The sequence below is a fragment of the Arvicanthis niloticus genome, chromosome 13, assembly GCF_011762505.2.
Source record: "Arvicanthis niloticus isolate mArvNil1 chromosome 13, mArvNil1.pat.X, whole genome shotgun sequence".
Classification (NCBI taxonomy): Eukaryota; Metazoa; Chordata; class Mammalia; order Rodentia; family Muridae; genus Arvicanthis; species Arvicanthis niloticus.
Window position 1 is genome coordinate 1,866,599 of NC_047670.1, and position 19,442 is coordinate 1,886,040.

The 19,442-nt window shown below is 39.1% G+C and overlaps 1 protein-coding gene across 1 annotated transcript in view; it reads left to right on the forward strand.

The window, feature by feature from the left end:
* LOC117718802 (collagen alpha-1(XIV) chain-like) overlaps positions 1-19,233 on the forward strand; it is an 84,399-nt gene extending 65,166 nt beyond the window's left edge. Inside the window, exon 7 of the mRNA XM_076911204.1 lies at positions 18,876-19,233. Within this exon, the coding sequence (XP_076767319.1) occupies positions 18,876-18,952 (77 nt within the window). The 3' untranslated portion in view covers positions 18,953-19,233. The remainder of the gene's footprint in view (positions 1-18,875) is intronic.
* The last annotated feature ends 209 nt before the right edge of the window (positions 19,234-19,442 follow it).

Genomic DNA, 19,442 nt, shown 5'->3' on the forward strand with positions numbered 1-19,442 from the left:
TCAAATGCCCTGGAACTGGAGTTAAGGATAACTGTGTGTTCATTATAGACACTAGGAACTGAACCTAAATCCTCTGCAAATACTACTGAGTCATCTCTCCATCTCTTTAATCCCTCTAAATCAGTATTAGTCCCCATGGATTTTTGAAGATCTTTTTAATATGGTCATTTTTGAAGAGTCCAAGTCACCTGTCTTATACAATTCTGGATTTGTCTAATTTTTGAAATTATGACTAGATTCAGAAGAAACATGTTTTCAGAAAGGAAAATATTGTGTTGTGTACTATCCATAAGGTTAGGCTATCCACTGATCACTGATCAGAGATACTAAATTTGATCACTGGCAGAAATTTGAGTCTTTCTCGGTTAAGTCCAAATTTAATATAGGCTTCTTTTTTCCCCATTAACCATATATCATTATTGTGATTTTTCTCAATAATGTCTTATTAACTAGAGAAAAGTTGGGCCTGATATTCTAGACCTGTCTTAACCTACCTCTGTGGATATTGAGTCAGGACCAGTGTGAAAAACTTATATAGTACTATAAGTTTATCTAGCTTAAGTACCAGAGTAGGTACCAGGCCATGTCTACAGTACAAGATCCTTGTCTCAAAAATAGTAGGTAGAGTCACTTAGTCTGCCTCCAAAGTAGTGGACTTTTCCTTCCACTTTCCTTTTTAGGATAATTTAGAAAATCTTGGAAGATTAGCTGATAGAAAAAAAACCTGGCTCGAGGAAAATAAGAGTATCAGGTGAAGTTGTTTGAACCATCAGTATGTGTGGCTCTGAGCTGAATACTTACTGTGGCTTATCTTGCATGATTATTCCAATAGAATAAGTATTACTGTTACCCCATATTACAAATTAGAAAACTGCGGTATAGAAAGATCAAAGATCTTTTCTGGGTATTCATTGCCAGTAGAGCTAGAGTCCAAATCCATGCTTGTCTGATTTTAGAACATGGTTCTTACTTCCTATTTTGTTTTTTTACTTCCTCCAGTGTTTATAAAAATATCATATGCAGTTCTGTCCCATTTATTACTTTATAAGCCTCACATCAGTCTGTAAGAACAGTCTCAAATAGATGAAGTTACTTACCCAGTAGCATAAGCTGTCTGAAGCATTTATCCTATTTTGTGGTTCTCTCCCAGGTTTTAGCCAAGATCTTAACAGCAGACTGGTTTGTGCTGGGTCCTTTTCCCGATCTTCAGCACCACATAAACAGGAATCATGTGCTAGAAATGAGAGCAGGTGGCAGAAGCAGCTGCACAAGACAAGCCTGCTCGGGTCCACACTAACCAGATGACAGGAGTGGGAGAGGGCTTTCATTGACAGTTCAGGGACAGACAAGCCTGCTCGGGTGCACACTAACCAGATGACAGGAGTGGGAGAGAGCCCTCATTGACAGTTTGGGGACCATCAGTGAGCAGTGGGATGACAATTAGGAATTCCTAAGATATTGTATGGTTAGTGTTACTGTTGTGGTTAGGGTTAGGGTTAGTGTTAGGTTTAGGTTTAGGGTTAGGGTTTAGATTTAGGGTTATTGTTAGGGTTAAAGTTTGTATTAGGGTTAGGGTTAGGGTTAGTTTTACTGTTAGGGTTAGGGTCATGGGTTGGGGTAAGGGTTAGGGTTAGGATTAGGTTAGGTTTAGGTTTAGGGTTAGGGTTAGGATTAGGGTTAGAGGTTAGGGTTAGCATTAGGTTTTAGGTTATGGTTAGTGATAGTCTTATGGTTATGGTTATGGTTATGGTTAGGGTTAGGTTAGGGTTAGGGTTGAAGTTAGGGTTAGGGTTAGTGTTAGGGTTGAGTTTAGGGTTAGGGTTAGTGTTACGTTTACGGTATGGTTAGCTTTAGGTTTAAGGTTAGGTTAGGGTTAGTGTTAGCATGAGAATTAGGGTTATGGTTATGGTTAGGGTATGTTTAGGGTTGGGGTTAGGGTTAGTGTTAGGGTTCAGGTTAGGGTTAGGGTTAGGGTAAGGTTAGGGTTAGGATTATGTTTAGGGTGAGGGTTAAGTTTAGGTTTAGGGTTAGAATTAGGGTTTGGGTAGGATTAGGGTTAGTGTTATGAATATGCTTAGTGTTAGGATAGGGTTAGTGTTATTGTAGGGTTAGGATTAGTTCTAGGGTTAGGGTTAGGGTTATGTTTAGGGTATGGTTAGGGTTGGGTTAGGGTTAGTGTTAGTGCTGAGGTTAGAGTTAGTATTTGTGTAGGGTTAGGGTTATGATTATGTTTAGGGTTTGGGTTAGGTTTATGTTTTGGGTTAGAGTTAGGGTTAGTGATAGCGTTAGGATAGGGATATTTTTAGGATTAGTATAGAAAGAAATTTTAGATTTAGTGTTAGTGTTAGGGTTATTGTAGTTTTAGGGTTAGGGAGTAGTGTTAGTGTTAGGATTAGGGTTAGTGTTAGAGTTTAGGGTGTGGTTTAGGGTTAGGGTTAGGGTTAGGTTTAGGGTTAGAATTAGGGTTGTAGTAGGTTAGAGTTAGTGTTATCATTAGGCTTAGGTTAGGGATGGGGTTAGATTAGGGATAGTTTAGGATTAGCGTAGAAAAAAGGTCAGGTTCAGTGTTAGTGTTAGTGTTATTATAGTGTTAGGTTTAGGGTTATGGTAAAGGGTTACCTTTAGGATTATTGTAGGGCTAGGGTTAGGGTTAGGGTTCAGTTTAAGGTTTGTATTAGTGTTAAGTTTAGGATTAGGGTTTGGTTGAAGGTTATATTTAAGGTTAGGGTATTGTTTGGGTTAGGGTTAGGTGTTTAGGTTATGGTTATTGTAGGGTTACTGCTAGGGTTTGTGTTAAGGTTATGTTTAGGGTTAGGGGAGGGTTAGCTTTATGGTTAGGGTTAGGGTTATGTTTAGGTTAAGAGTTAGCCTTACAATTAGGGTTAGGTTATGATTACTGTTAGCATTTGGGTTAGGTTTAGTAATAAGGTTATGGTTATTGATAGAGATTTGGATAGAGGTTAGGTTAGGTTAGGAATAGGGTTATGGTAGGGTTATGTTTAGGGTAAGGTATAGGGGTTAGGGCTTGGGTTACTGTTAGTGTTAGGGTAGGGTTAGAGTTAGGGTTAAGATTAGGGTTAGGTTTATAATTAGGGTTAGGGAAGGTTCAGTGTTAGTGCTACTGTTAGGTTTAGGGTTAAGGATAGGGTTCAGGTTAGGTTTAGGGTTATGGTTAAGGTTATGTTTAATATATGGTTAGGGTTAACATTAGGGTTATGGTTAGGGTTAGGGTTAGGATTAGGGTTAGGGTTAGGTTTAGGAAAGAGTATTAGGGATTTGTGTTAGGATTATTGTAGCGTTACTGTTAGTGTTAGTTTTAGGGTTAGGTTTATTGTTAGTATAGGGTTAGCTTTTCATTTAGGGTTATAGTTATTTTTAGGATTATGTTAAGGGTTAGCCTTAGGGTTACACTTAGGTTAGATTACTGTTAGGATTCGAGTTAGGGTTAGGCTTAGGGTTAGGTATAGGAATAGAGGTTAGGCGTAGTGTTAGGGTTAGTGTTATTGTAGGGCTAGGATTAGTGTTAGCATTAGGGTTAGAGTGAGATTAGAGTTAGGGTTAAGGTTAGGGTTAGGGTTAGGGTTAGGGTTAGGGTTAGGGTTAGGGTTAGAATTAGTGTTAGGGATTAAAGTTAGGGTTATGGTAAGTTTTGTGTTAGGATTAGGGTTAGGTTTTGGTTTAGGTTTAGGGTTAAGATTAGGGTTATGGTTAGGATTAGGGTTAGGGTTCAGGTTAGGTTTAGGGTTAGTGTCAGAGTTATGTGTAAGGTTAGGTTTAGGGGTTTGTGCTATGGTTATTGTAGGGTAACTGCTAGGGTTAGCATAACAGTTACGTTTACAGTTAAGGTAGGTTTAGCTTTAGGGTTATGTTTATGGTTATGGTTAGTGTTAGGTTAAGGGTTAGCCTTAAGATTAGGGTTATGGGAGGCCTGCGGGTGAGTGCACCCAGGTGTCCCCCAGACACATTCTGGGGGATCCATAGAACCCATAGCCAGTGCTAGCACGCCCCTTCCGCCGCTCGCCCCTCCTCCAGTCTGAGGCCTGCGGGTGAATGCACCCAGGAATCCCCCAGACACATTCTGGGGGATCCATAGAACCCATAGCCAGCGCTAGCATGTCCCTTCTGCCGCTCGCCCCTCCTCCAGTCTGAGGCCTGCGGGTGAGTGCACCCCGGAGTCCCCCAGACACATTCTGGGGGATCCATAGAACCCATAGCCAGTGCTAGCATGCCCCTTCCGCTGCTCGCCCCTCCTCCGGTCTGAGGCCTGTGGGTGAGTGCAACCTGGATTCTGCCAGACACATTCTGGGGGATCCATAGAACCCATAGCCAGCGCTAGCACGCTCCTTCTGCTGCTCGCCCCTCCTCCGGTCTGAGGCCTGCGGGTGAGTGCACCCCGGATTCTGCCAGACATATTCGGGGGGGATCCACAGATCCCAAAACCAGCTTTAGGTAGGAAAACCAACATACTACCCTGAGCTCATAGCTGGGCGCCCTGAGTGCTCAGAACCCAGCAGATACCCCTCCCCGCCCCCCCCTTCCCCCCGCCCCTGCCGGCTAGCACCCCTTTTCTGCCCATCTCCTGGGTCTGAGTCCCGGACCAGACCTCTACGAGGTCTGCAGTTGTGTGGACCCCGGTCACCGCCTGAGACATACTGGAAGGTCCGCTCAACCCAGAGCAACAGAGGAACAACTGAACTCAGAGTGTCAGACAACATACCATGAGATATCCAAGAGGAGACACTGCACCCAGAACAGCAGACATCTAGCTGGACTGCTACATAGGAGGCACCATATCCTGAGGCATCCTAGAGATACCACCGTAATCAGTGCAGCTGGAAAAAATCACAAAGACATCTGGACTCCTAGAAGACCAAAAACAAGCGACACAACTGGAAAGACAGGCTTCAATCAGAGACAGAAGTACAGGCAGCACTAGAGTTAACCAGATGGCAAAAGGCAGGCGCAAGAACGTAAGCAACAGAAATCAAAGTTACATGGCAACATCAGAACCCAGTTCCCCCATCATAGCAAGCCCTGAACACCCCATCACACCAGAAAAGCAGGATTCAGAATTAAAATCACTTCTCATGATGATGATAGAGGACTTCAAGAAAGACATAAATAACACTCTCAAAGAACAGATAGAAACCCTTAGAGAGGAAACACAAAAATCCCTTAAGGAATTGCAAGAAAATGCAACCAAACAGGAGAAGGAATTAAACAAAACCATGCAGGATCTAAAAATGGAAGTAGAAACAATAAAGAAATCACAGAGGGAGAACACCCTGGAGATAGAAAACTTAAAAATACGATCAGGAGTCATAGACACAAGTATTACCAACAGAATACAAGAGATGGAAGAGAGAATCTCATGTGCAGAAGATACCATGGAAAACATTGACACAACTGTCAAAGACAATGCAAAATACAAAAAGCTACTAACCCAAAATGTACAAGAAATCCAAGACACAATGAGAAAGCCAAACCTAAGGATAATAGAAATAGGTGAGGGGGAAGACTCCCAACTTAAAGGACCAGTAAATATCCTCAACAAAATTATAGAGGAAAACTTCCCTAACCTAAAGAAAGAGATGTCCATAAATATACAAGAAGCCTACAGAACTCCAAATAGTTTAGACCAGAAAAGAAATACTTCCCACCACATAATAGTCAAAACATCAAATGTACAAAACAAAGAAAAAATACTAAAAGCAGTAAGGGAAAAAGGCAAAGTAACATATAAAGGCAGACCTATAAGAATTACACCAGACTTCTCACCAGAGACCATAAAAGCCAGAAGATCCTGGACTGATATCATACAGACCCTAAAAGAACATAAATGTCAGCCCAGACTACTATACCCAGCAAAACTGTCAATCATTATTGATGGAGAAACCAAAATATTCCATGACAAATCCAAATTTACACAGTATCTCAACACAAACCCAGCACTTCAAAGGATAATTTGTGGAAAACTCCAACACAAGGAGGGAAACTACAACCTAGAAAAAGCAGGAAAGTAATCTTCCAAAAACCGTAAAAGAAGGTAGCTACACAAACATATCTCCAATGCTAATAACAAAAATAACAGGAAACAACACTCATTTTTCCTTAATATCTCTTAATATCAATGGACTCAATTCTCCAGTAAAAAGACATAGATTATCAGACTGGATACGTAAACAGGACCCAACATTTTGCTGCATTCAGGAAACGCACCTCTGTGGAAAGGACAGACACTACCTCAGAGTAAAAGGTTGGAAAACAATCTGCCAAGCAAATGGTCCCAAGAAACAAGCTGGAGTAGCGATTCTAATATCAAATAAAATCAGTTTTCAACCAGAAGTAATCAAAAAAGATAAAGAAGGACACTTCATATTCATGAAAGGAAAAATGTACCAAGAGGAACTTGCAATTCTCAACATCTATACCCCAAATGTAAGGGCACCCACATACATAAAAGACAGTTTACTAAAACTTAAAGCATACATTGCACCCTACACAATAATAGTGGGAGATTTCAACACCCCACTCTCAGCTATGGACAGATCATGAAAACAGAAACTAAATCAAGACATAATGAAACTAACAGAAGTTATGAACCAAATGGATTTAACTGACATCTATAGAACATTTCATCCTAAAACAAAAGAATATACCTTCTTCTAAGCACCTCATGGTACCTTCTCGAAAATAGACCATATAATTGGTCACAAAACAGGCCTCAACAGATACAAAAAGATTGAAATAATCCCCAGTAACTTATCAGACCACCATGGATTAAGACTTGTATTTGACATGGACAAAAACATCAGAAAACCGACATACACTTGGCAACTGAACAATGCTCTACTCAATGATAACTTGGTCAAGGAAGAAATTAAGAAAGAAATTAAAGACTTTTTAAATTTAAATGAAAATGAGGACACATCATATCAAAACATGTGGGACTCATTGAAAGCAGTACTAAGAGGAAAAATCATAGCTCTAAGTGCTCACAAAAAAAAAGTGGAAAGACCATACATCAACAACTTGACAGCAAACCTGAAAGCATTAGAACAAAAAGAAGCTAGTATACCCAAGAGGAGTAGACGGCAGGAAATAATCAAACTCAGGGCTGAAATCAACCAAGTCGAAACAAAAAGAACTATACAAAATATCAACAAAACCAGGAGCTGGTTCTTTGAGAAAATCAATAAGATAGACAAACCCTTAGCCAGACTAACCAAAGGGTGCAGAGACAGCATTCAAATTAATAAAATCAGAACTGAAAGGGGAGACATAACAACAGAAACAGAGGAAATTAAAAAAATTATCAGATCCTACTACAAAGGCCTATACTCAACAAAATTGGAAAATCTGGAGGAAATGGACAATTTTCTAGATAGATACCAGGTACCAAAGTTAAACGAGGAGCAGATTAACCACCTATACAGTCCCATAACGCCTAAAGAAATAGACACAGTCATTAAAAATCTTCCCACCAAAAAATGTCCAGGGCCAGATGGTTTCAGTGCAGAATTCTTTCAGACCTTCAAGGAAGACCTAATACCAATCCTCTTCAAGTTATTCCATCGAATAGAAACAGAAGGAACACTACCCAATTCATTCTATGAAGCTACCATTACACTCATACCTAAACCACAGAAAGACCCAACAAAGAAACAGAACTACAGACCAATCTCTCTTATGAATATTGATGCAAAAATACGCAATAAAATTCTCACAAACCGAATCCAAAAACACATCAAAACAATTATCCATCAAGATCAAGTAGGCTTTATCCCAGGAATGCAGGGATGGTTCAATATTCGGAAATCCATCAATGGAATACACTACATAAATAAACTCAAAGAGAAAAACCACATGGTCATCTCACTAGATGCTGAGAAAGCATTTGACAAAATTCAACATCCCTTCATGTTAAAAGTCTTGGAAAGATCAGGAATACAAGGCCCATATCTAAACATAGTAAAAGCAATATACAGCAAGCCAGTAGCCAACATCAAACTAAATGGAGAGAAACTTGAAACAATCCCACTAAGATCAGGGACTAGGCAAGGCTGCCCACTCTCACCTTACCTATTCAATATAGTACTGGAAGTCTTAGCTAGAGCAATTAGACAACAAAAGGAAGTCAAACGGATACAGATAGGAAAAGAAGAAGTCAAAATTTCACTATTTGCAGATGATATGATAGTATACTTAAGTGAACCTAAAACTTCCACCAGAGAACTCCTAAACCTGATAAACAACTTTAGCAATGTGGCTGGATATAAAATCAACTCAAACAAATCAGTAGCCTTCCTCTACTCAAAGGATAAACAGGCAGAGAAAGAAATCAGGGAAATGACACCCTTCACAATAGCCACAAATAAAATAAATTATCTTGGAGTGAATCTAACAAAGCAAGTGAAAGATCTGTATGACAAGAACTTCAAGTCTCTGAAGAAAGAAATTGAAGAAGATCTCAGAAGATGGAAAGATCTCCCATGCTCCTGGATTGGGGGGTTAATTTAGTAAAAATGGCTATCCTGCCAAAAGCAATCTATAGATTCAATGCAATACCCATCAAAATTCCAAATCAATTCTTCATAGAGATAGAAAGAGCAATTTACAAATTCATTTGGAATAACAAAAAACCTAGGATAGCGAGAACTATTCTCAACAATAAAAGAACCTCTGGGGGAATCACCATTCCGGACCTCAAACTGTACTACAGAGCAGTAGTGATAAAAACTGCTTGGTATTGGTACAGAGACAGAAAGGACGATCAATGGAACAGAATTGAAGACCCAGAAATGAACCCGCATACCTATGGTCACTTGATATTTGACAAGGGAGCTAAATTCATCCAGTGGAAAAAGGACAGCATTTTCAACAAGTGGTGCTGGCTCAACTGGAGGTCAACATGTAGAAGAATGCAAACTAATCCATTCTTTTACCCTTCCACAAAGCTCAACTCCAAGTGGATAAAGGAGCTTCACATAAAGCCAGGTACACTGAAAATATTAGAAGAGAAGTTGGGGAAGACCCTGGAATACCTAGGCACAGGGGAAAAGTTCCTGAACAGAACACCAATGGCTTATGCTTATGCTCTAAGATCAAGAATCGACAAATGGGACCTCATCAAATTGCAAAGCTTCTGTAAGGCAAAGGACACTGTCAAGAAGACAAAATGGCAACCAACAGATTGGGAAAAGATCATTACCAATCCTACATCTGATAGGGGGCTAATATCGAATATTTACAAAGAACTCAAGAAATTAGATGCCAAACAACAAAATAACCCCATTAAAAAATGGGGCACAGAGCTAAACAAAGAATTCTCAACTGAGGAAACTCGAATGGCCGAGAAGCACCTTAAGAAATGCTCAACATCCTTAGTCATCAGGGAAATGCAAATCAAAACAACACTGAGATACCACCTCACACCAGTCAGAATGGCTAAGATCAAAAACTCAGGTGATAGTAGATGCTGGCGAGGATGTGAAGAAAGAGAAACACTCCTGCATTGTTGGTGGGGTTGCAAGCTGGTACAACCACTCTGGAAGTCAGTCTGGTGGTTCCTCAGAAAATTGGACATAGCACTACCTGAGGACCCAGCTATACCACTTCTGGGTATATACCCATAAAATGCCCCAACAAATAACAAAGACATATGCTCCACTATGTTCATAGCAGCCTTATTTATAATAGCCAGAAGCTGGAAAGAACCCAGATGCCCTTCAACAGAGGAATGGATACAAAAAATGTGGTACATTTACACAATGGAATATTACTCAGCTATTAAAAATAATGAATTCGAGAAATTTTTAGGTAAATGGATGGAACTAGAAAATATCATCCTGAGTGAGGTAACCCAATCACAAAAGAACACACATGGTATTTACTCACTGATAAGCGGAGATTAGCCCAAAAAATTTGAAACAACAAAGATTCAACTACTAGATGACATGAAGCTCATGAAGAAGAAAGAACAAGTGAGGATGCCTAGGTCTTTCTTAGGAGGAGTAACTAAATAACCAAGGGAGCAAATATGGAGACAAAGTGTGGGTCAGAATCTGAAGGGGGGGTTGTAGGGAGACCATTGTGTCTGGGTATTCATTCCATAGGCAATCACCAAAAATAGACGCTGATAGGGATGTCAGGATGGGAAAGCTGACAGCAGCTGGATAAGGCTGTCTCCTTAGAGGTCTCTCAGAGTCGGACATACCCAGAGACAGATACCCACAGCTATCCATTAATCTGATCAAAGTTCCCAATGGAGGAGTTAGAGAGTAAATTGAAGGAACCGTGAACCGTAAGGGCTGGTGGCCCCATGAGGAAAGCAACAATACTAACCAGCCAGAGCTCCCCAGGGTCTAAACCACCAGCCTAGGAGCACATAGGGAGAGACACATGACTCCAGCTGTATATGTAGGGGAGGATGGCCCTGTTGGGCATAGGTGGGAGACAAGATAATTAGTACCCTGAATGCTGAGCACTAAGGGGGGGGGATCTGAGGGTGGGGAGGGAGGCTGGGGGTAGGTGGGTAAACACCTTCATAGAGGCAGGAGGAGGGGGGATGGGATAAGGTGTTCCTGGGTGGTGGGGGAAATATGGTAAGGGGATAAAATTTGAAATGTAAATATTATATCCAATAAAAGAGGGGAAAAATAGAAAAGCAGTTAGAACCAACATTCTTAATAAAATGTCTGCCCTCTTCTAAAAAAAAAAAAAAAAAAAAAAAAAAAAAAAAAAAAAAAACTATCTTGATACTAAAATTTGTTTTGAGAATTGTATATTGCAGAATGATCAGCCTTGATGTATCTACTCAACAAGCAAGCTGGGCAGACCTGCTCAAACCTCTGATTTCCGTGAATTCCTTCTGGAGGCAGCGAAGACACAGCATCAGAGGATTGTCAATTTGCTCTTCCCCCCACTCCTCTTCTAATATCTCAATGCCCATAATCAGCTTGAAGAAGCTAATGATGAGTCAGTGCCCCTATTCCCTGGGCATGGGGACTAAGGTGGTAAATGTTGGGCTGTCTCTCTAGGGAAAAGTAGTGGTTTTGTCGGAATAGAGAGGATTAGCTAGGGTTTATTGCATAGCCATAACCTATTAGTAGAAATCTGTATAATTAATATCAAGATGAAGATATAAATTCTTAAATGGCACCAATTTACTTTGTTTACAAATTTTAAGGTTTTCATTGGCATCAGCTTCTTAGTGATATAAGAGCGAGATGAATATTGTTACTCTCATAGGCATTGTACCAGTATAACACACTTAGGAATACAAAGCTTAGACCCAGTCCTTCTTCAACTTTTTTAACTGATTTGAGATGGTCAGCCTGTGAGTTAAGGGAATATAGCAAATTCATGACTTGGAGTTTATTATAAGGGTATTTTCTATGTTTTATTTAGAAATAGCTGAGTGGAGTTAACAGGCAACAGTCCAGATTACCTTACATGGATAGCTGGTTTTCAAAACATCAGAAATCCTTAGAATTGACATGACAAACATTTCAGTATTATTGTTCATTTTCATTAGAGACCTGTCTGCTCCGGACAGCTTCCTATGTTAAATTCTAAGAAGAAATTGAGCATCCTTGGAGTTACTCCAGTTGTAGTGAGACAGCCACTAGGCAAGAATTGCCACTTTCCTTCTACAGACAAATTACTGTCCAGAAAAGGACACACTTGCAGAATAGTCGACTGATTATATCTGCCTAGACAGAGTAATCAGCCCTTAATAATTCTGCAGCACTAAGGTCTGTCAGATGATCCTGGGCCAGAAGGCAGAAGAACAGATGCTCCAACGTTTTGAAGTAGAGCGAGTGTCCAGGTGTTCAGAGGTCTCTATAAATTGGCTAAGTTTTAGAAGCTATGCTTTGTGCTTCCCACAATTATAGTCAACTCAGTCATTCTGGATTTCTGACGGGGTTGAAAACTTATAGCTATTTACCTTGAGAGAAAAGATCTGAGTGTATGGTCGTCAGCTGACATTCATCCTAAAGCCAGGTTCAGAACTAAATGTTTTAGTTAGGAGAGATGACAGAGGTGCTGGTAGGTCAACAAGAGGATGGACTGGGTATTATGACTATCTTGTACCTCACTGGTACAAATTGGCATAATTATGCTCTAATTATATTTTGAGAGAAAAGTTTCATTTTAACAGGAAGGGTGATGTGTAGGAGGAGCTAAGGTGGGAGGAGTACTGAGAGGAAGAAAAGGAGTAAGAATAGGAGAAGAAGGAGAGGAGAAGCTAGGTGATGAAAGAGAGATAGAGGGGGGAGACAGGGAAGCAGATGTTCATGAATCTCCACCAGTCAAAGATAGTAGATATATCTAGGTTGGGTAGTGGGTTACACCTCTGATTGAACAATACCAAACTTATAAAGCCTATGATTAACATTTTTTTAAAAAATGTATAAATGCAAAAAGGAAAAGGGGGCATGGGATAGGGGTTTTCTAAGGGGGGGAATGGGGAAAGGGGATGGCATCTGAAGTGTAAATGAAAGATCTAATAAAATTATATTAAAAATAAGAAAGGAGGAAAAAGAAAAAAAAGATTAGGGTTATGTTAAGATTACTGTTAAGATGTAGGTTAGGTTTAGTAATAGGGTTATGGTTATTGGTAGGGATAGAAATAGAGGTTAGGTTCATTTAGGGTTAGAGTTAGGGTTAGGTTTAGGGTTAGATATGGGGTAAGGTTTAGGGTTAGTGTTAAGATTATGATTAGGGTAGGGTTAGAGTTAGGGTTAAGATTAGGATTAGGTTTATAATTAGGGTTAGGGAAGATTTAGGATTAGTGTTACTGTTAGGGATAGGGTTAGGGTTCATGTTACATTTAGGGTTATGGTTAAGGTTAGGTTTAATATATGTTTAGGGTTAGGGTTAGGGTTAGGGTTAGGGTTATGATTAGGGCTAGGGTTAGAGTTAGGGTTAGGGTTATTTTTAGGGTTATGTTAAGGGATAGCCTTGAGGTTTTGGTTAGGTTAGATTACTGTTATTATTCGTATTAGGTTTAGTATTAAAGTTAGGCTTAGGGTTAGGGATAAATATAGGGGTTAGGTGTAGTGTTAGGTTTAGTGTTATTGTAGAGTTAGGATTAGTGTTAGTATTAGGATTAGGGTTAGATTAGGGTTAGGGTTAGGGATAGGGTTAGGTTTAGGATTAAAGTTAGGGTTAGTGCTAGGGTTAGGATTAGGGTTAGGTTTAGGGTTTAGGGTTATTGTAAGGTTACTATTAGGGTTAGGGTTAGTTAAGGTTAGGTTTAGGGTTATGGTTATAGTTAAGGTTAGGTTAAGGGTTTGCCTTATTTTTAGGGTTAGGTTTAGATTACTGTTAGTATTACATTTATCTTTAGTAGTAGGTTTAGGTTTAGGGATAGGATAAGGGTTAGGCTTATTGTTAGGATTAGGGTTATTGTAGGTTTAGGATTAGTGTTAAGGTTAGGGTTGGGTTAGGGTTAGGTTTAGGGTTAGGTTAAGGTTTGGCTTAGGATTAGGGCTTAGTGTTAGTTTTAGTTTTAGGGTTAGGATTATTGTAGGGTTAGGGTTAGTGCTAGGGTTAGGGATAGGGTAGGTTAGGTTTACGTTAGGGTTAGGGAAAATGTTAGTTTTAAGATTAGAGTTAGGGTCAGGTTTATGTTTAGTGTTAGGGTTAGGGTTAGGGTTAGTGTTATGGTTAGGGTTAGTGCTAAGTTTAGGGTTAGGGTTAGCGTTAGGTTTAGGGCAAGTCTTAGTGTTTGGGTTACAGTTATGATTAGGGTTAGGTTTAAGGTTAGGGTTAGCATTAGGGTTAAGGTTGTAATAATTATTGAAATAATGTTAAGGTTAAGGTTGGGGTTAATTTTAGGTTTTAGGATTAGTATTATTGTTAGGGTTAGAGTTTAGTTTTAGGTTTAAGGTTAGGTTTAGGTTTAGGGTTAGAATTAGGGTTGGGGTAGGGTTAGGATTAGGGTTATGATTAGGCTTAGGGTTAGGTTAGGGATCATTTTAGGATTAGCATAGAAAGAAAGGTTAGGTGTAGGGTTAGTGTTAGTATTAGGGTTATTGCAGTGTTAGAGCTCCACTTAGGGTTAGTGTTACGATTAGGGTTAGGGGTTAGCCTTAGGGTTATTGTCGAGTTAGGGGTAGGGTTAGTGTTAGGGTTAGGTTTAGTGTTTGGTGAGGGTTAGGGTTTTATTAGTGTTAGTTTTAGAGCTAGGAATAGGGATTTGGGTTATGATTATTTTAGTGTTACTGCTAAGGTTGGCGTTAGGGTTATGGTTAACTTTAGGGAAGGGTTAGTTTTAGGGTTATGGTTATGGTTAAGGTTAGTGTGAGTTTAACAGTTAACCTTACCATTATGGTTAGGTTAAGATTACTCTTAAGATTTGGGTTACATTTAGTTATAGGGTTATTGTTATTGATAGGGATATGGATAGGGATAGAGGTTAATTTAGGTTAGGGTTACGGTTAGGGTTAGGGTTAGGTATAGGGGTTAGGGTTAGTGTTACTGTTAGAATTATGGTAGGGTTAGAGCTAGGGTTAAGATTAGCGTTAGGTTTATCATTAGGTTTAGGGAAGTTTCCGGGTTAGTGTTATTGTTAGGGTTAGGGTTAGGGATAGGTGTAGGGATAAGGTTCAGGTTATATTTATGTTTATGGTTAATGTTAGGTTTAATATATGGTTAGGGTTAGTGTTAGTTTTAGGGTTAGGATCAGAGTTGCAGTTAGGTTTAGGAAAGAAGTTAGGGTTTTGGTTAGGATTATTGTAGGATTACTGTTAGCATTAGTGTTAGTGTTAGGTTTATTGTTAGCATAGGGTTAGCTTTAGTGTTAGGGTTATGGTTATGGTTAGGGTTATGTTACGGGTTAGCTTTAGTGTTAGGGTTAGGTTAGATTACTGTTAGGATTAGGTTTAGGTTTAGTATTAGGGTTAGGGTTAGGGTTAGGAATAGGAATAGGTATTAGGTGTAGTGTTAGGGTTAGGGTTATTCTTGGGTTAGGATTAGTGTTAATATTAGGGTTAGGGTTAGATTAGGGTTAGGGATAGGGTTATGTTTAGGATTAATGTTAGGGATTGAAGTTAGGATTAGGGTTAGTGTTGGGGTTAGCATTATTGTAGGGTTAGGATTACTGCTAGGGTTAGGGTTAAGGTTAGGGTAAGGTTAGAGTTACTGTTAAGATTAGGGTTATGGTTATGGTTAGGATTAGGGTTAGGGTATCTTTAAAGTTAGTGGTACTTTTAAGGTTAGGGTTAGGATTAGGGTTAGGTTTATTTTAGGGTTAGGTTTAGCATTAGGGTTAGGGTTAGGTTTAGGGTTAGGTTAGGGTTAGGTTTTTGTGTTAGAGTTTTTGTAATGTTACTGTTAGGGTTATGGTTAAGGTTAGTTTTAACATTAGGTCTTTGGTTATTTTTAGGTTAATGGTTTTCCTTATGGTTAGGATTACTGTAGGGTTATTTTTAGGGTTATCATTGAGTTAGGTTTAGGTTGAGGGTTAACCTTATGGTTAGTGGTAGGTTTAGATTACTGTTAGGATTATGATTAACTTTAGTAGTAGCTTAGTGTTAGGGATAAGTATAGGGGTTAGGCTTAGTGTTAAGATTACCTTTATTGTAGTGTTTGGATTAGCTTCAGGGTTAGGGTTTGGGGTTGGGTTAGGTTAGGGTTAGGATTAGGGTTAGGTTCAGGGTTAGGATTAGGAATAGAGCTTCAGGTTAGTTTTAATTTTAGGGTTAGGGTTACTGTAGAGTTATCGTTAGTGCTAGGGTTAGAGTTTGGGTTGGTTATGTTTAGGTTAAGGTTAGGGATAGTGTTAGGGTTAAGATTAGTGTTAGGGTCAGGGTTAGGTTTATAATCAGCGTTAGTGTTTGGGTTAGGGTTAGGGTTAAGGTTAGGGTTAACTTTAGGGTTAGTGTTAGTGTTTGGGTTACAGTTATGGTTAGGGTTAGGTTTAAATTTGGAGTTAGCATTAGTGTTAGGGTTATAGTAATTATAAAAGCATTAATGTTAAGGTTATGGTTAAGGTTAGAGATTAGAGTTAGGTTTAGGGTTAGGTTTTAGGGTTAGGTTTAGGGTTAAGGTTATGTTTAGGGTAAGGTTTTGAGATATTATAGGGTTAGTGTTAGTGTTTATTTTAGGATTAGGGTTAGTGTTAGAGTAAGGGTTAGGTTTAGGGTTAGGTTTAGGTTAGGGTTAGGGTTTTTTTAGTGTTAGGTTTAGGGTCAGGGTGAGATGTTTAGTGTTATTTTAGTGTTATGGTTAAGGTTAGGATTAGGGTAAGGGTTTTGGTTAGGTTTATAATTGTTTAGGTCTATGGTTTGTGTCAGAGTTAACGTTCAGCATTTAGGGTAGTATTAGGGTTACGGGTAAGGTTATTGTTAGGTTTAGGTTTAGTGTTATGGTGAGGATAAGGGTAAGAGTAAGGGTTATGTTTATGTTTATGGTTAAGATTAGGGTAGGGGTAAGTTTAAGGGTTAGAGTTAGGGTTATGGTTAGGATTCAGGTAAGGGTAACTGTAAATGTTAGGATTAAGATGAGGTTGAAGGTGAGGGTGAGGGTTAGAGTGAGTATTAGGGTTAAGGTTTTTGATAAGTGTAAGTGTAAGCGTTAGGGTTAGGGCAAGGGTAAAGATAACATTTGTGGTAAGGGGTAGGTTTAGATTTAGGATTAGGGTTATTGTATGGGTATGTTTTTGGTTTAAGTTTATGTTTAGGGGTAGTTCATTAGTTTTAGTGTTAGGGTAAGTGTTAGTGTTAGGGTTAGGTTGTAGGGTTAGGGTTAGGTTAAGGGTAAGGGTAATTGTTAGGATTAGGCTTAAGGTAAGTGTAAGGGTTAGGTTATTCGTACGTGTTGGGTTAGGGTTAGCATTATGGTTAGGGTGAGGGTGAGGATTAGAGTTAAGGTTAGAATTATGTTTTGTGTTAGGCGTTATGGTTAGGGATAGTAAGTTTCTTCAAATTGCTTCTTTCAATGTGGTTATACTGCAAAAGTTTTTATGTACCTTTACAGAAAGTTTCTTCATTACATTGTTCAGTGCATTTCAGCTAAGATAAACATATATAAAAAGAGGCACTGATCTATTCAATTGAATTATGGATGCCCAGGTACTATTCATACTGCTAATGACTCAAAAACGGATAGTTTTAAGTAACTCAAGGTATCTTAGCTTTTTATTATTTAGGCAGTAAAGACTATATACCCAAATACCAAAAATGTTTCTCACAATGCAAGTCACCTATGAGGCACATGTCACCTATAACCCACACAGTGCATTCTGTTATAAAAATTACTTCTAGGGTTATGGTTAGGGATAGGGTAAGAGTGGTAGGGTTAGGGTTAGGGATAGGGTAAGGGTTAGGGCTAAGGTTAGGGTTAGGTTTAGAGTTAGTGTTAAGTTTTGGGTTAGTGTAAGGGTAAGTGTTAGGGTTAGGGTAAGGGTAAGGGTTAGGGTTAGGGTAAGTGTAAATGTAAGTGTTAGGATTAGGGTAAGGGCATATTAGGTAAGTGTTAGGTATGTATAAAATTTGTGAGGGCACTTGCACTTCTCTTTCTCTAGTTTCCATTTGACTATAGTACAAATAGACATATCTTCTTTCTATCTAGAACATTCTCTGAGTTCATTCTGTCAGTGTGTCCTTCTTGTCTCAAGAAGCAGTCTCCATGGAATTAAGAAGACTGCTTCTTGAGAAAAGAGGATGGGGTGGTGGGAGTTGTTGGGTTGGTGGGAGCCTAGTGATAGCAATGGATGAATTATCTCTTTTGGAGTTCTTGGCCAGTGAGATCTCATAGTAGCCCAAACATAAGCTCTTACAATGCTCTTATTTACACTCCATAATATGAAAGTAAGGAATTATTGTTAGAGACACCACAGACCTGAATCATGGTACATGGAGAAATAGAGGTGGTTCTGACAAGGAAGCTTCATCTCTACTGAGTAGTTCTGGAAAACATTAGGCAAGCTATCAACCTTACGAAGCTGTGAACCCTGTGAGGTACATTAACATCTAGCCTGGAAAGATATGCCTACTGGTGTATTATTGGCATGAATATTCTGGGAATAGGCAAACCCTTAACCTAACCCTAACCCTACAACCTAACCCTAACACTAAAACAAATGAACTACCCCTAAACATAAACCTAAACCAAAAACTTACCCATACAATAACCCTAATCCTAAATCTAAACCTACCCCTTACCACAAATGTTATCTTTACCCTTACCCTAACCCTAACCCTTACACTTACACTTATCAAAAAGTGGGATCTGTAATTGTCACCATTGATTTTTGAATCCCCCAATACTTGTCTTTCCCAAAACCTTAATCTGAAATTCCATGCACATGTTGAGGCAGGATCTCACTACAGTACAGGATATGAGGGTAAAGGTCTTGGGAGAGATCAGCCTTCAAGTAAGGCAAAGCCCATCAGTGGCTTTCAGTGTCCTATCCAATTGACAGAGTATTTGGATGCTAGGTCTAGGCATCCACCTCAAGGGACTTCAACTCAGGTGCCTTTGAAATGCACTGTGGAAAGTCTTATGTGTAAACCTCTCCAAAGAAGGACAGATAGGGAGATAGGGCTTTTGATGGCCATTCTTGGTTATCAACTTGACTATATCTGGGATTAATTCAAATTCTAGAATGGACAGCACATCACTTGAGGTTTTGTGAGTAACTGAAGTAAGAGGATCTACTTCCAATCTAATCTTTAGTGTGGGAAGGTAAGTCATATTTAATCAAGATCTTGAGCTGAGAAAACATGCTTTTAGTCTGTGCTGCACTTTCTGCTGAAAGCCTATGTAAAATGGAAGATTTAGCTCTTTACCTACTTATGTTCATTTACCTTTAAGTTAACTCTGCTCCTTTATTATCATTAAAGCCTACTTATTTGATATTCCAGCATCTAATGAAGAGCAGCTGAGACATCCAACCTCATGTATAGAACAACTACTGGATTTCTATATTTTCTGTTCATAGCTTGCCATGGTTGGACTAGCTGAACTGCAGCTTGTATGTCATTACAATAAATCCCTTTTCTTTTCATATAAATTCAAACTTTTAACATCCAGTCTCATGAACTGATCATGATTTGTAGTCTACTGGATTTGTAGACTTTCTGTTCATAGCCAGCCATTGTTGGACTAGCTGAACTGCAGTATGTATATAATTCTAATCCCCTATCTTTATGTGGTTTCACACTTTAAGTTCTGTTATTACTAGAGAATACTACTAATAAAAATTTAAGACAAAATGACAAAGAGTTTCAAGGAGTCAGTGTGATACTTGGGAACATATGGATGGTGAATGAACATGATGGCTAAAGTTTCTGAAGTCATAACAGGGAAACATAGTGAACTATTACCTGGGATTATAATCTTTTATTTCTTTCTCAGCATTTTGTCCATTTCACAATAACAGAATGAGTTTCTTCCTTAGGGAGTATGACATGTCTAGCCACAAGTTTTTG